Source organism: Anoplolepis gracilipes, chromosome 3, assembly GCF_047496725.1.
Source record: "Anoplolepis gracilipes chromosome 3, ASM4749672v1, whole genome shotgun sequence".
Classification (NCBI taxonomy): domain Eukaryota; kingdom Metazoa; phylum Arthropoda; class Insecta; order Hymenoptera; family Formicidae; genus Anoplolepis; species Anoplolepis gracilipes.
Window position 1 is genome coordinate 12,886,118 of NC_132972.1, and position 15,839 is coordinate 12,901,956.

At 30.6% G+C, this 15,839-nt stretch overlaps 1 protein-coding gene across 2 annotated transcripts in view; it reads left to right on the forward strand.

Annotated features, from left to right (window-relative positions):
- The window catches only part of LOC140663852 (uncharacterized), a 58,688-nt gene extending 43,365 nt beyond the window's left edge, over positions 1 to 15,323 (forward strand). For both annotated transcript variants that reach the window (XM_072888366.1, XM_072888365.1), the window contains 7 exons: positions 9,269 to 9,454; positions 9,922 to 10,069; positions 10,480 to 10,756; positions 11,279 to 11,522; positions 11,915 to 12,052; positions 12,264 to 12,557; positions 13,170 to 15,323. In XM_072888366.1, coding sequence (XP_072744467.1) covers positions 9,269 to 9,454; positions 9,922 to 10,069; positions 10,480 to 10,756; positions 11,279 to 11,522; positions 11,915 to 12,052; positions 12,264 to 12,557; positions 13,170 to 13,555 — 1,673 coding nt within the window. In that variant the 3' untranslated portion in view covers positions 13,556 to 15,323. The remainder of the gene's footprint in view (positions 1 to 9,268; positions 9,455 to 9,921; positions 10,070 to 10,479; positions 10,757 to 11,278; positions 11,523 to 11,914; positions 12,053 to 12,263; positions 12,558 to 13,169) is intronic.
- The last annotated feature ends 516 nt before the right edge of the window (positions 15,324 to 15,839 follow it).

A 15,839-nucleotide genomic window follows, 5' to 3' on the forward strand; every position in this document is an offset into this window, starting at 1 on the left:
AACAATTATATATGTATAACAATTGTATATATTATATAATATATTGTATATAACATTTAAAGAATTAAAAATAGATAACATTGTCATATTAAATTACCATCACATTATTGTCATACACAAAAATCGTTAAATCCGACTTTAGGTTACACTTAGGTGCTCTATAAAAAGCGTAGAGAACAGGATATACGATGTCGCGACGGAAGGAATCGCCAGATCTTTCGGACGATCGAAGCCTACTCAAGCGTGCAGCAAAAGATGCTGCGTGAAACCGTCGGAACTTTTTCCTATATGTCGCATTTATTGTAGAATCTTCGCTATCGCGACGATAGTCTCTCCAACACCGATTTATTGCTCCTGGACCTTGAATTATTACATTTGAAACACTTTTTCGCAGTTTTCCTATCTCACCATTTTCCATGTATCACAAGAATGCAGATAAGGAAAACTTCTCAAGATTTAAATTATTCTTTTATATTTCGAATTTTATACAGAATAAAATATACCATCAAAATTTAAAAATATAAATATAAATAAATATCTTTCATAAAAAGATATCGAGATATTAATACTTATAAACAATTAAAAATAAATATTTGTTAAAAAGATTGATTTTGAATTTATTAAAAATATATAATTAAAATGTGTTGCGTGATGAGTTATTTTGTACTCTTTGTTAAAATTATAATAATAAGATATAATAATATATCTACATAAGATATATTTACACATTATTATTTTAATATATACATATTAGAAATCTGTTATTAACATTCATTAAATATTACTATTATCGAACAATAAATTCATATTGCATGAAATAATTTGCTGTGTCTCGCAAATAATACGACAGAATGAAATTCTAAAACAGCTCGACAGCTTTTTATTAAGTGAATAGCGAATAATTTCGAAGTGAGCAAATCGATATATGTATTGATTAAATGCATCCTGTTTTGTAATCTGCGCGCGACTTGCCTGCATAATTCACTAAAGCGACAATGCATATTTCGAATCGTTCGATTACCTAGTAATCGTATAGTCATACAATCGTGATTGTATCAGAAAAATATTACATTGCCGATATTGGTCAATGAGGTATTGTAACTGCTCGATTATCGTGCAGTTGCATGGATACTTCGAATACGCGAAAGCCCGTCGTTAGGATAAATTTTATGGCATCAAAATTTTTAATTTTACAAAACATTTATCGTTAAAAACAAGTTACTGCACATTGCGCTTCCTTTTTTTAATCTACCATTTTAAACTTTGTTGAAGGTGATAAATAGTAATTTAATCCTAATTTCCTGTCAGAAATTTCGGGAGACTTGACAAATTATACTTAATGAGCCTTCTTTGCACGAGAAAATTAAATCCTTTAAGCTGCTACTTCTATAATAAATCGCATATTTTTCGAAAAATTCTGGTTGTACAATTAATTTGACCGAAGAAGTTTACTTATCCCTCAATGTATATTTTGACAAGCTAATTTTATTTTCTTTTACTGTTATTGTCCCCTTTCATGTATAAGAGGAAGTTTACGGTGATTCAACTTCGTTTAAATGAAGCTATCACATTCCTGGTATATAGACATAACAATGATAAAATCGCGTCGACAAACAACATCGTTATATATATCAAGGTTTCACCTCGCGATTGGTCCTGTTGCAAACCTATCGCCTACAAAAGCACGTGGTGAACCCGGGAGCACAAGGGGATTGGACCACTCGCTTCCTCTACGCAAACTCGGTTTGCAGAGCGCGCGTCTCTTCTGATCCACCTCGGCGAACCCAGTCGACGTTTGGCAACGCGTCTCTCATCTAGCGTTCCGACAATCCCTCCGATCGAGATGCGCGATATACGCGCGTAAACGTGTCGATAAAATTATTATCGCTTCCGAAAAACTCAATGCGTCCGCTGTGCATCATTCGTCGTAATTCAATACATAGTACAATATATCGTCATATCAAAATCAGAAACATTTATTGCGTTCAATTATTAAAAATAATTCAAGATCCGACAAGATGTGACAATAGAGCAAAATAAAATTTTACAGGCGAAATGATCAACTAGTGAGGCAAGAAGGAAGGCCATTATTTTGAAAAAAACTCCAGTAAAGTGATCGTGTTAGATGTCATACATGTTTTCAATATCATTGTTTCATCAAAATTCCGCAGTACGTTCGTTATCCGCTTTACATTAAAATTATATGATTATATTTTTGTTATAGCAACAGTACGTGAATTAAGGTTTTTTTTTTTTGTATTGGTGGGAAATTACGTTGAATTCTTTCGAGTTTAATATAAATGATTCAAAATAAGAGTCAAGTATTATATAGTACTGCAATTTTATTAGATTTTATATATCTCTCAAATTTTTTAGAATAACTTATTGCCCAACATTAATCTTTCAATTAATTTATACAATTTTATAATTAGTTTGCAAAAATTAATTTTAAAACTTTGTTTAATTAAATTATAAATTAAATTTAAAATCGATAAAAAAAATTTGAAAGTGTATGATAAAACGCATCACAACAAAGTAATTTTTCACGATCAAAATGTTTCTCTTTTAAAAAAGTATACGTTTGTGTAAAAAGGATGTGGAATGCAATCACGTTCTATTAAAACTCATTCAATTTTAAGCCCCAGTCAAATCAGGAAACGTAGAAACATACAATTTCGGAATTCGCAAAGGTAATTTAATTTTGAGAAAAGTTTCTACCGCAACACGATAAACTTTCTGGAATACGAATTTTATTTTAAATGTGAGATAAATGTATACGTCATTTCAAGTACTGCAAAGTCACGGGTCGTTTATCTTCTCTTAAAATTACACAATTGTTGAATTAGCCAGTGTGATAAAAGCGCGACACGCTCCGATGTCTCCCGCTTCTTTTCTCCTCAATTCTTCTCTTCCTTTTTTTATTTCCTAGTTGTACTGGATTCCTCCTTTCACTCACCACTCTTGCAACCCTCCATCCCTAGCTTCCTTTACAGATTCTGTTTGCCTAGCTTTTAGCATAATGCACTCTTACACGTGTATATATGGCCACCGAACATGCCACGAACGCCACTATAACGACGAAACTTATAACTAGAAGCATGCATTATCTCACTGGTTAACTCATTTTGATTGCGATTTTATCATCCTTTATATCTTACTTTTTTCCTCTTTGACGTATTATCGTAAAGAGAATAGTAAGTTATATCATAAATTAATTTAAAAATAATAGGTATTAATTTCTTGTAACTTTCTCTCTTTTCGTAGAAGGTTATTGTGTTTTAGCATTTGTTCAAAAACGTACATTCATTTTGCTTATTTCTCTTTCTTATCTCTTTTCATTTAATTCTGTAAATATTCATTAACATTATAGAGATAAATAATGAAATAAATAAAAGATTCTATAAAATTCAAATAAATGCAATTTAAAATTAATTTTTTACTATTTTCATCTGCAATTAGTCAAAGAAAAAATTTAAAATATTAATTTCATACTGGAGGTTACGACTATCATACAACGTTTAATTCAATTTTTAGTGTGTTGTAAAAGAGCATAACTTCTGCATAATAAATGATGATATTATCGCGAACGATCAGTGACTCCAGCAGCGGCTTGTAAACTCGTATCATGGCGAACGAGCAATCTTTGACGAGAATACACATCATATCGGTGTCGGAAAAGGTAATTAAAATCGTGTATCATCGTCGGTATCAAAGAGGATAGTCATCCTAAATCGCGGAATGAAGAACCGAGTTCAAAGTCCTGTTTATGAAGACAGCGGAGTCGCAATTTCCGGCGATCTCGGCGAGCCTTCCTTTTCTGGGGAATGTCAGGGAATAGTGTCCCTTCAAGTGCCAAAAGAAATCGAGGAAGATGCAAATCCTGATCCTAGGTTTGAATATATAAAGTATTACAACTGTTGAACGATCGAGATGTTATATTTCGTATCAAATTAAATTAAACACTATCTGACACAATTGTCTTAAATTTTAGTTGAAGTCTATCGTTTTTATTAATTTACAAATTTTTCTAATCTAACGTCATATTATTTCAAGAAAGATTAATATTTTTAGTTAATTAATTTCTACATTGTTAATATAGAATATTTCAATATTATATTATGCGATACTTAAAAACTGATATTTTCAAAATCTTATATACCTTTCTACAATTTCTATTTTCTTAAACCAAACATCGCGTGCGTTATGAAACTATTTATAGTATGATATTTAATCATATTGTTTCCAATATAATTATGTGATCGGGATTGGATATGGTCTTCAAATTATATTCAGATATGCTGCGCAATGCACTATAAAACAACATTATTACCCCGAAAACTGTTGGGGTTGGGTCATCGTCGTGACGGGTGTTATGGTACAGATTCTCGCCACGGGAATTCAAGGGGCTGCCGGGGCTTGGTTATTACTTGATGGAACAAAGCGATATCGTCAGAATCTTCTCAACGTAGGTACGTGATGCAATAAGTGCGTAAACATTATTAATATAATAATGTAATATCCAATGATTTTATCAAAGTACCTGTTTTAAGCTAACTATAAGGATTAAGGAATGCAAAAGAAGAAAACTATTTTTACAGCTTATTAAATATTTGCTTCCAACAAATGAGAGGTGATATTTGCGAAAAAAAAACTTGATTTATTTAATTATTATATTTAGATATATATTTCTGCATTTTTCAAATAATTATTTTTCTTTTTTATTAATAAAGACAAAATGAAAATAAATTAAGAAGTACATATAACAGAATGAAAAGAAAGAAAGGAGAAAATTATAATTTATAGAAATACATAAGTTTCAACCTTTAAGAATGATATTCAATCTATAAGAATGAAACTTATACTTTGCAATATTATCCCTAGTAAAGAAAGAGAGAAATATCGAGAATATACTTTCAACATTTTATTAGGAAAGAAACAAAATACAAAATCGTACTCTCAAGTGGTTTCCAATACTTCTAACAATAAGTACAACGTCGGCAATACTTTCAAGTTTCTACGAGGTCCCTTCATTATGATTACTTGCAAGGGATTGTATTACAAGCGGATTATTATCGTCCTAATGAAAACGTATTTGTCGAATAATTTTTGACGATTTTTAAATGCTGCTATCTTTAAATCTAAATAAATTTTGATAATCCTACGACACGAAATCGTATCCCAAAATGTACTGAAATTTTATGAGAAGCTAATTCGATCCGAGCGACTTAGCGGGAATTCAGGAGGGACAAGCGGAAATGAATGGATCGTGTTATCTGGCAAGAATCCCAAACATTTGAAGAAGAGGAAACACTCTAATTGGCTTGTTCTGTTGATACAAAAGATACATTCTTGACAAAAGATATATTTGCTAAATTGTTATATATGTTTAAATTATTTATATGTTTTTTTATTAATATATTAAAAGCCAAACTCTGTATTTTATCAATTGATATTTTTTGATGTTTTTATGTCTTTAATTTTCTTGTTATCGCTTCAATCTTTGATTAAACATTTTAAAAAATACTCTAAACAGTTTAGATTAATTTAAGTTTTTTTTTTGACATATAAATTTTATCCTTTTTAGAAATATTTATATAAAAAGAAACATCCTATTTATTCACATAATTATCGTAATTCTTCTTTTATTTAAATATGCATATATTATTTAATTTTATTAAATAATATTAATTATATTATTTAATTATATTAAATAATATTAATGTAAAAAATTTTAAATTTGATGGTTAATCTGTTATATGTATGAAGCTCTCTCACAAAACGTCTACATAAATTTGTTATTATTAAATTAAACCTAAAAAGCATGCATTTTTCTATTTGTTGTGTAATATGAATATTTAATATAAAATATTTAAAAAAATAGATTCTTTTGTTGTTAAAAATTATGTATAAAAGCAAAACAATATTAAGTATATTATACTATAAAATTATATTCTTATTTCACAAAAATAATAAAATTACTTTTTTATGAAAAAGAATTTATAAATTTATTTTTTTTTGTTTTAATGCGACGTTACTTAGCTCGAGCATATAAAATCTATCTAATTAATTGACACCAAGTTATATGTATAACAAATTAGGACATTTCTTACATTATTATTTAAAAACACGAAATACATTCTATTCAAAGTACGCAAAAATTCGAAACTTTATAACAAAACATTTATTTTCGTATCTGTACGATGCAAAAAATTGAAAGATAAATGCGAGCAATGCACACTTGCTGGTTTAAGCCGTTCGTCTTGCTCCTTAAAGAACTCAGTGGGAAAATTCTCGCAAATCGAGCTTCTTCGTCCTTCGGGAGGACACGTTTGCTATGTAAAACCCGACCAGTCCGCAAGTCGTTGACCCTGATGGCAGCTCTCGCTCTCGCCAATTCACTCTCACTGTCGTTTCACCCATTCCCATCGACGGAGACTATCTAGGGGTGGGAAGAGTACTCACACGATTCTCGATAAAGAATCTCTGAACCTGACCGAGAAAAGAAGCGAAAGGAAAAACGAAAAGTGGCAGAGTATTATGATAAACGTCCTCCTAGCACTTCACGAAACAAAATTATTTTATTTCCTATATATTTATTAGAGATTTCACACATTTTCACAAAGTATGTATCATAACTCGCTCTTGTCATGTGCAAATGAAAAAATATGCATTAAAATCTGTTTGTTCATATTTAATACAAAAAGTTATTTTTGTAAAAGAATAGATTCTTGTGCTCGACAATTATTAATGCAAACAAATTGCTAATTCCACAATCGATAATCACCGTAGAATAAAAATAATATTGCCACACGCTCACATACAAATTTTATATTCAAGTTTTCCAGATATTACAGATTTATGGACTTTATCATGTTACCGGAAAGGCACTCGAACGTATTCTCTCTGCATATAAATCTCTTTCTTCTGAACTTTCACATTCTTTCTTCCTTGTCAACGTCCTAAACGATAATAACAGAAACAGCCTGTGTATATCCCAAGACGAATCCGAACGTATATATTTATTCCCACGCGTGGGAGGAGATTCCAAGACGGTTGCAAGCTCTCGGGAATCCAGAAGGAGAAAGAATCGAGGGAGAACTTGCGAAAGGCACCAGTCTTAAATGACGCTTCCATGCGGATAAGTCACCATCGTTGGCGAGCGATATTTAACGGGTATCCATCGCACTCCCCTACAGCAACAGTGAGATTAATAACTGCTTTTTCCCGCGCACGATGCGGCGCCCGTTTGTCTCCGTAACCGGCAACCGGTTACTTACTTCTGCAATAAAGAGAACTCGCCGCGATCAATGAGCTCGCGTATCGATGCGACCGGTGAAAATTAATTAAACGACTCTCCGCCTACGGCGACCTAATCGCGTCCGCTTAATGACTCGGTGTCGTAATTAAAACGGTCTTAGTGAGGCAATCGAGTGCTCGTTCGGTATTTACTGACAGTCGTATCAATTGACGTCTTAACGAGAGCGATTGGACCTGACGTGACAGCAAATGTATTTTTTACGTATAGATATAATACATTTAATTGATTGATAATTTAAAATATATTTTTTTATTAATTTAAAGTGCTACGGGAACTATGATAACTTAGAGATGTAAACTATCGTTGTTTGCGCGAAAACCTCCCCTTGCTTCGAAGTTAAGTAGATGCAAGAGGTATCCACGGCTTTATCCCGCCTTCAGACGTGATTTATCGATAAGATTTCATGGTTACGATAGACGCACTAAACTCTTTGCGGCAAGAATAAAAAGAAAAAAAAAGAAGCATGAAAGAGGATACATATTCGTTAGCACGTCAATGTGCTCTGAAGATTCTTTGGATGTTGCGACTATCATAAATCATTTAAGAAACGATGGATGACAGCGCGTAAACCTTATTGGCTCCGACTTGCCGCGCATCTAGGCTATGACAATAACTTAGTTACGTTAGACGATACATATCGTGAGTCTTATAAGGAAGTATATATATATATATATGTATAAAGCTGCTGTATATTTAATCCATTTCCGTAGGCTGGTAATGTACCAGACGAAAATTGCGACTACTCAATTTTTGCTGACGAAGGAGATAGTAAGGAGAGTAAATGAAATTAAAGAAAGAAGTATTATGCCAAAGAAGGCAATATATATATATATATATATATATATATATATATATATATATATATATAAGGGAGAAAAGATTTAAATATCTAATGCTCAAAAAAATAAATGTTAAATGTTAAATTATTCCGAGATATATATCTATTGTTCCATTATTTTCAAATACGAACGATGCCGAAAGTAGCGAGCCAATCGATGCGGTAAGCAAACATTTCCCGCCGTGATCACATTGCCAATCGCGGTTTATCCTTCGATCGTAAAGTATCGGAGAAGATTTGTTGGATTCTATTGCTGTAATACACAGTCCGCAAAGCGAATTCGTTTTACTGTTGACACGTCTCCCAAAAACCCAAGCGGAAAGTGTGAAGCCACGAATTGCAACCCCATTCCTCGCCAGACATCGTTCGACGTTTGTCAAATAAATGGCGAAAACGGATGGTCTACGTTGATTTTAAATAGACAAACGAATAAATGAATAGAATGAAATAAATAGATGGTTGACATAACAGTAGCGACATAACCGAGAATACTATGTCAAACGAAATGAGAACCAGCTGTTAGTCATTAGCATTCTGTTATGTATGACACGTGACAAAGATCGAAATCTTTTTAAAATTATTATGCAGGATTTGACATTTATATTATGGAACAGATTAAGAGTAATTTAGAAAAGAGTCGTATCTCCTTTGGGATCAACAAATACGCCGTTGCAGTAAAAAAAAGTTAATAACAACTCTGTGAAGAGACGTTCCCTCAGATATCTTTCCACAGTGAAATTAATTCTGTCACGTTGTATACGGGATCTATGTAACTATCCGTAACGTGACGGAATTACATCCACTGAGGAAAAATATCTAAGGGAAAATCTCTTTATGGACTTTACTTACTTTTGTTAACTTTTTATGCTAAGGGCGTATTTGTTGATCTATGATTCTGAAGAAGATAGAAAGAGATAAAAATCTGCAATATTATATTATTAGACGGTATGGAAAAATATTTTAGTTAGGAAAAATATTTTATTAGGAACAATTATAGTTGTTATCATTTCTTCTCGTAATCATGCTCGTTTAGTTTTATATAGATGCCGTCGTCTACGCAGCGCTTAAGTAAAGTTTGCACAATACCTCTATACGATGTTTTCTCGTTACAGGATGGCTGGGGGCAATGTCGACGGGTGTCGCCCTGCTGGTGTCGCCGGTGACGATAGCGTTTTGCCGAAGAAAAAGTACAAGAGTCACGGCAGTTTTGGGCGGCCTCGTTACCGCGCTCGGCTGCCTCTTCACTTCCTTCGCCTCGCAGTTCCACCAATTGTTCTTCAGCTACGGCACCGTGGTCGGTGAGTAAAGATCGTAACGGTAACGAGACTCTAGAGGACTACTTGCGATAGTGCAGTCGTAGATGTTTTCCGATAATATGAGAGCGATGTAAAGATAATAAGATTTTTGAATAAATGAAGTTATCAACTATAATTTCTTTTTTTTTAATCTAATTAGTATCGTCTAACATCTGAATCGTTAATTTTAATAATTGATTACTTTTATTTTAATACAACATAGTAGATTGTATGACACAATATCTTCTAATATTTATATGTATATGTCATAATTTACGGTCCTGCATTGTTAAACGATTGTTATTTTAGCTGCACAGCATTTTATTAATTCATCTAAATCTACTAGTTAATTTTAAAAGTGCATAATAGTCGAAAGGAACAAAATTATTGGATACTAAAAAATCCTAAAATTCTAATAAAACTAGGAATGGAATATTTGAAATATTGATTTTTCTTTCATTTTTATGCAGGGATAGGAGTTGGAATGACGCGAGACTGCAGCACACTTATGGTGGCACAGTATTTTAAAAGGAAGAGAGAATTGGTCGAAATTTTTATCGTGTCAGGAAGCGGCTTGGGTATAGCGGTCATGTCTGCTTTTATAAAAGGAGCAATCACGTAAGTTAAATCGCAAAATAACTTGTCAAAAGCTTGTCTTAATAGACTGAATACTATAAACAAACGGATAAAACAAAACGGAAAACTCATTACATTTTTTAAATTAATCTTCATATAATTCTATCATATATTCCTAAAAATCTCTTATTACTATTAATAAAAATGATTAAATTATTATTTTTCTACTTTGAATATATGATAAGAATATAATAAATAAACATATAAATATTATAGTTATATATATTATATATATCATTATTAATTTTATTAAGAATCAGTGTCCTTATATAAATTTTTCCTCTTTTTCGAGATATTAATTAATTATTACAGAATATTTATAATTAATTTACAATATTACCAAGCAGTCATCAAAAATCAAGAGTTACATGCAAAGATTTTTTTTATTACAGTAAAATCGGATGGCGACTTGGTCTTCAAGCTGTCACGGGAGTAGTTTTTCTCACTTTTATCCTTGGCACTTTTTACCGTAGCGCTTCTCTGTACCACCCTCAACGAAGAGCAATCTTACATTTAAAGAATCAAAAGCGCAAGATAAAAGATAAAAACAAGGCCGATGACAGGCCACCATTTTTTGACTTTAGCACTTTGAAGAGTAAAACAGTGAGGATCCTCTTGGTGTCCACCGGAATTTCGGCGTTTGGGATCAACACGCCGATATTTTATCTGGTAACGACGAGAAGTGAATTTTAAAAAAACTGACGCAGCACATACTGCATCCATTTTCTATGCTTATTCCTGATTCGACAATAAATTGCATGAAATATGATTTTTCGCAAAAAATATACCTTATAAATTAATATATATTATAGGATTATGTAAATATATATTATTATATTAAATTATATAGAGATATAAAATTCTCTATAGAGTTACCTGCAGATATATGTATATATTTATAGAATTCTCCATTCAAATCGTACAAAATTAATTTTATAGTGAATATACAATTTAAGATTCGTTCATTATCATCATTTCCTTTTAATATTGCTTTATTTTTAATTTTTTTTTAATCATTTTATAATCAAATCACTATTTAAAATAAAACGAATTTATAATTTACTTTTACACATATTATATTTTCTAACTAACCGCAAAAAATGAGTGTAACATCTGATATATATATATATATTTTTTTTTTTTAAGCTTGTGGAGATAAACACATAAAATAAATGACTTTTCTTTGTGTAGGCGCATCAAGTGGAGGAAGAAGGTCTCGGGGATGCAGTTGTCTTGTTACAAGCTTATCTTGGACTCGCATGGACTGTTGGCTGCGTAGCATTTGGCCTTTTGGTCGTTCATCGCAGCGTCGAATGCAGGATAGCCCGCCAATATCTCACACAAGCGGCAGTCTTTGTATGCGGACTCTGCATTCTCGCTCTCACCGCAGTTCAAGGAAATTACCACGGATACGTTATGTTCGCGTGGATTTACGGTAAAGTGAAACTTTCATTCGTAAAAAATTAATAGAAGGTCTTCTATTCTTGAAAAAGATGAGAAATGTTAAATTAACAAAAAAATCATTAAATAATTCTTGATAATATGTTCTTCATTTATCATTAAATAATTCTTGGTAATATGTTCTCCATTTAATATATGTGATATAATAAATAAAATTGCGATAATTTTTTTGAATTAAAACATTGTTTTATTCTTTCTTTAAATTAACGAAGATTATCGATAATTCAAAGTGCGAAAATTACTAAAGTAATAATAAAAAAGAGGGTAATAAAGATTTAATAGCGCGATTCAGCAGTCTTTTTTTCTTTATCCTATACCATAAAAGACCATGTTACAAACAATAAAAAAAACATTGGTTTTTTATAGGTATCTTCTGCGGCGGCTATCATTATAGCCTGAAGATGTACACATACGAAAGAGTGAGGGCGCGGAATTTTGCCAGAACATGGGGTTTCGTTCAATGTTCTCAAGCGATACCAATTGCAATCGGAGTACCCATATCGGGTAAGAAACAAAAAAACGTAACGATATCTATGCATTTCAATGAGTACAAACATTCTATCAGATATTATTCCATGCATTGCGATCTTAAGTATTTCATTTGTAAACGAAATCTTTTGAAAATAAAGTTATTAAAATATTTGGAAACGTATTATATAGATTAGGCTCTTTATTTAATGAATTTTCTTTCGGATGTGATTTGTCTATTTCATAGGATATATAAACGTGGGCTGCGGTGGGAAGGCTGGCTACTACTTCAGCTCAACGTGCGTCTTGGTTGGCAGTTTTACTCTCTTCTTCATCGATTTGCATAGAAGAAATTTGTCTAAGCATAAGCACAAAGTTAATGGTACGAAACACACATGCGCTTCGGACAACTGTCCTCAACGACGAAAACCGTCATTCAGTCAAGAGCCCGAGAACGAAGGACCCCACGTGGCCGCTGCTGGAGCGGCCGGAGCGACGGCCGCAGCAGTCGTTCTAGGAGCTGACATTGTACCAATACAAGGTTTATATATATAATAATATATATAAATATATATATATATATATATATATTTTTCTAATTTTATGAATAAAAAAGAGGAAAAAAATATATTTTAAAAAATCTTTAAATAACATTACATATTTTTTGTGTGTGTGTGTGTGTGTGTGTGTGTGTGTGTGTGTATGTGTCCGTGTGTCTAATCTATTATAATTTACGACAACTCTTAATTAAACTCAAGTTCTAATCATTGTGTTATTACTTTTGATTCTGCTTCTTATGTTATTTTTTAATCATTTATTATAATTAAAGAAATAATTTTAATTACATTGTTAACAAATAGAAATAAACAATATAAGATTAATTTAATTTAATTTATCTATGTGAAACTGCCGTCACACATATACATACGCTATCACACTAGTCATTCTACTATTTAATTTTTTCTCTTTCACTGCTCTTATATCTTTATAATCTTTTATATAAATTAATCAATATTTTATTTCTCTATAGTAGGTCTTATAGAATCTATATATTCATATAGACTTTTCAATAATGTATAAAGCATATTGTAAAATGTAAAAAGAATTTTGCTTAATAACATATTCATCATAATTATTATGTATCATTTTTCAGGTGAAGCAATAGATGTCTTAGGAACCAATAAACCGGAGCTCACATGCATCTCGGAGGAAGGTATAGCTGACATGGATTTACCCGACAATCTACTGGAGGATCTCGACTATATAGGAGATTGTATAACCTCGTGTAACAAGGTTGAGAACTACCTTATGCTCTCAGAATTCGAGAATAATTTAATCGCGGAGATGCCGATTATTATGGACCGCCGTGGACGCAGATGGTCCTTGGCGCGATCCAAGACCAGTCAATCTAATTGTGGTCAAACTAGCGGCGTGCAGTCGACAGCTGATGAAGAGGAAGTTAAATCGAAATGGCGTTTTACGAATGTACCGCCTAATGCTAATAGAATGATCACTGTAATCGACGAAGCCAGCGCGTAATGCATTCGAGTACGAACAATGCAACGTTATTAAGCCTAAATTTGACAAGATTGAAAAATAAATAATAAATGTAAAAAAAAAAGATAGAATTTATATAATCAATAGGAAGAAATGTGCATAATTTATAGCGTATTTTTAATGTAATCTTTTTGTAAAGTACTCAATCTATGAAATTAACACAAGAATAAAGTAAAAAAGATGTATAAATCTAATTTATACAGATTTTAAGAACGTGAAAACGCGTTTTACTTATAAATAAAAAATTGCTAATCTATTACAAAACTATGGAACAAAAATGTATCTTATACGATACATTGCCAAGTATATGATTATACTACTATAGAGGAAATTCGTTTCTAACAGTCAAACTTCTATACACATGCATATGTTTGTTGAATATTTAGAGTGCAAACATGGCTGGATTGTTTTTCTTACATTAGAAAAAATAAAATTAAAATTTATTGCAATTACATATATATATCAAATATAATCAAATATATATATCAAATATATATGTCAAATTAATTATCAAATTTTTTGATGTTATTGAATGCAACTTTTAAAATAATGCAAGAAAAAAATAGTGAAACTTTGAAAAATTAATGAGATACAAATTAAGTTAATTTGGCCACACATGTACGTAAATTATTAATATTTAATTTTAAATTAATGAGTTACTTCTGTTTCTTTGTTATCTATTTATGTATTGGTAAAAGTTAATCATATATAATAAGTGACACACTAACTTAAACGACCTAGTTCGCTGAGAATGTACTCTCATAACACTTGATTATTTGATTTGCGATGCAATTAAAGACAATAACGTCGGCTTTCGGCAAAAGGAAAACCACGGAAACGCTCCGTCCACACAAAAATAACTTTAATTCGCATTGGCGTCTTTTTTTTTAATTTTATTGTTATTTCATCGTCTAGAGTAAAGTTAAAAAAGTTATCTATTATTATATGCTATATAATTATAACTTATTATAATTACATCATGTTTTAAAACATTTCAAAGATTGGAAAGTATCTGCTAATTACATGAATAAAATAGCAAGCTCAGATTCTTGGTACAAATAATAATTCACAAATAATTATTATACACTGATAAAGCAACTGAGAATACAATTGTAGTGGACATGGCATTGACAAACAAATATATAAAAAAATTATGTTTAAATAACATTTCTCAATTTTAGAGCACTTGAAAAATATCTAATTTTATACAAATTATTTTCTCTAATAAATTAATTTTTTAACTTAATACAATCTAATAAAATTTAATAAAAGAAAAAAAATACATGTAAATATATAAGAACATATTTTACTAAAAATTTTATTTGATATTAATTGTCGATTTTTATAGATAAAATGCCAATATATATACTTTTCGTTACAATTGTAAATAATAATTGACTGTGGAATGAGAATTAACTATATGTAGAAATATTAGTTTACGATATGAAAACTAGTCTGATCGCGTATTAGAAGTGATAGTATTTACAAAAATATAAGATGCATTACGTATATATTATTCACGATTTTCTTCGGAATTAACTCCACAATAAGATCCGGCGATCGACTTCAAATAACATGCGTTTATTTATTTATCAAGTTATTTATAGAATGTAAATATTCAACATTAAGTCATATGTACATACACTTATTTTAAACATGTGCAATTATCAATCTATATTATTATTATCTATAGAAATCACATGTTTCTTAGTTAATTTATCTATAAATTAACATATTATTAAAACATCTTTTTGAGCAAACAAAAGCTTTATAAATAGAAAAAAATACTTATATCAATTAAACAATAGATGTAAAGCATCTAAAAAAATTATTTTTTAAATTTCAAAAATATTTGCAAGTATTAATAATTTAAAATGCAAGCAATTCATTAAAGCAATAAAAATAATTGATATTTAAAATATACTTTTCTGTGCAATGTGTATTCTTTTACAATTATTCTTTTATAATTAATATAAAAATCAATAATGTATTAATTGACTGCCATTTAAAAAATGATATTGCCAAAAAACATATCTTGCGTCCAGTATTTATAAAATGCTTTTTACTAGAATTCTCTCAAGTTACTGCCATTTAAAAAATACTGCCATGTTAACGGACACATATTATGACAAGAAACGTTCACTTAAAAATATTCAAAACAGTAAAAGTAAAAGAAATTAATTAAAAGTATCGAAACAATTGTTTTTCTAAGTGATTAAATGTTGAAAACATGATTATTTCTGATTTTAATATACGTAGATTGTCA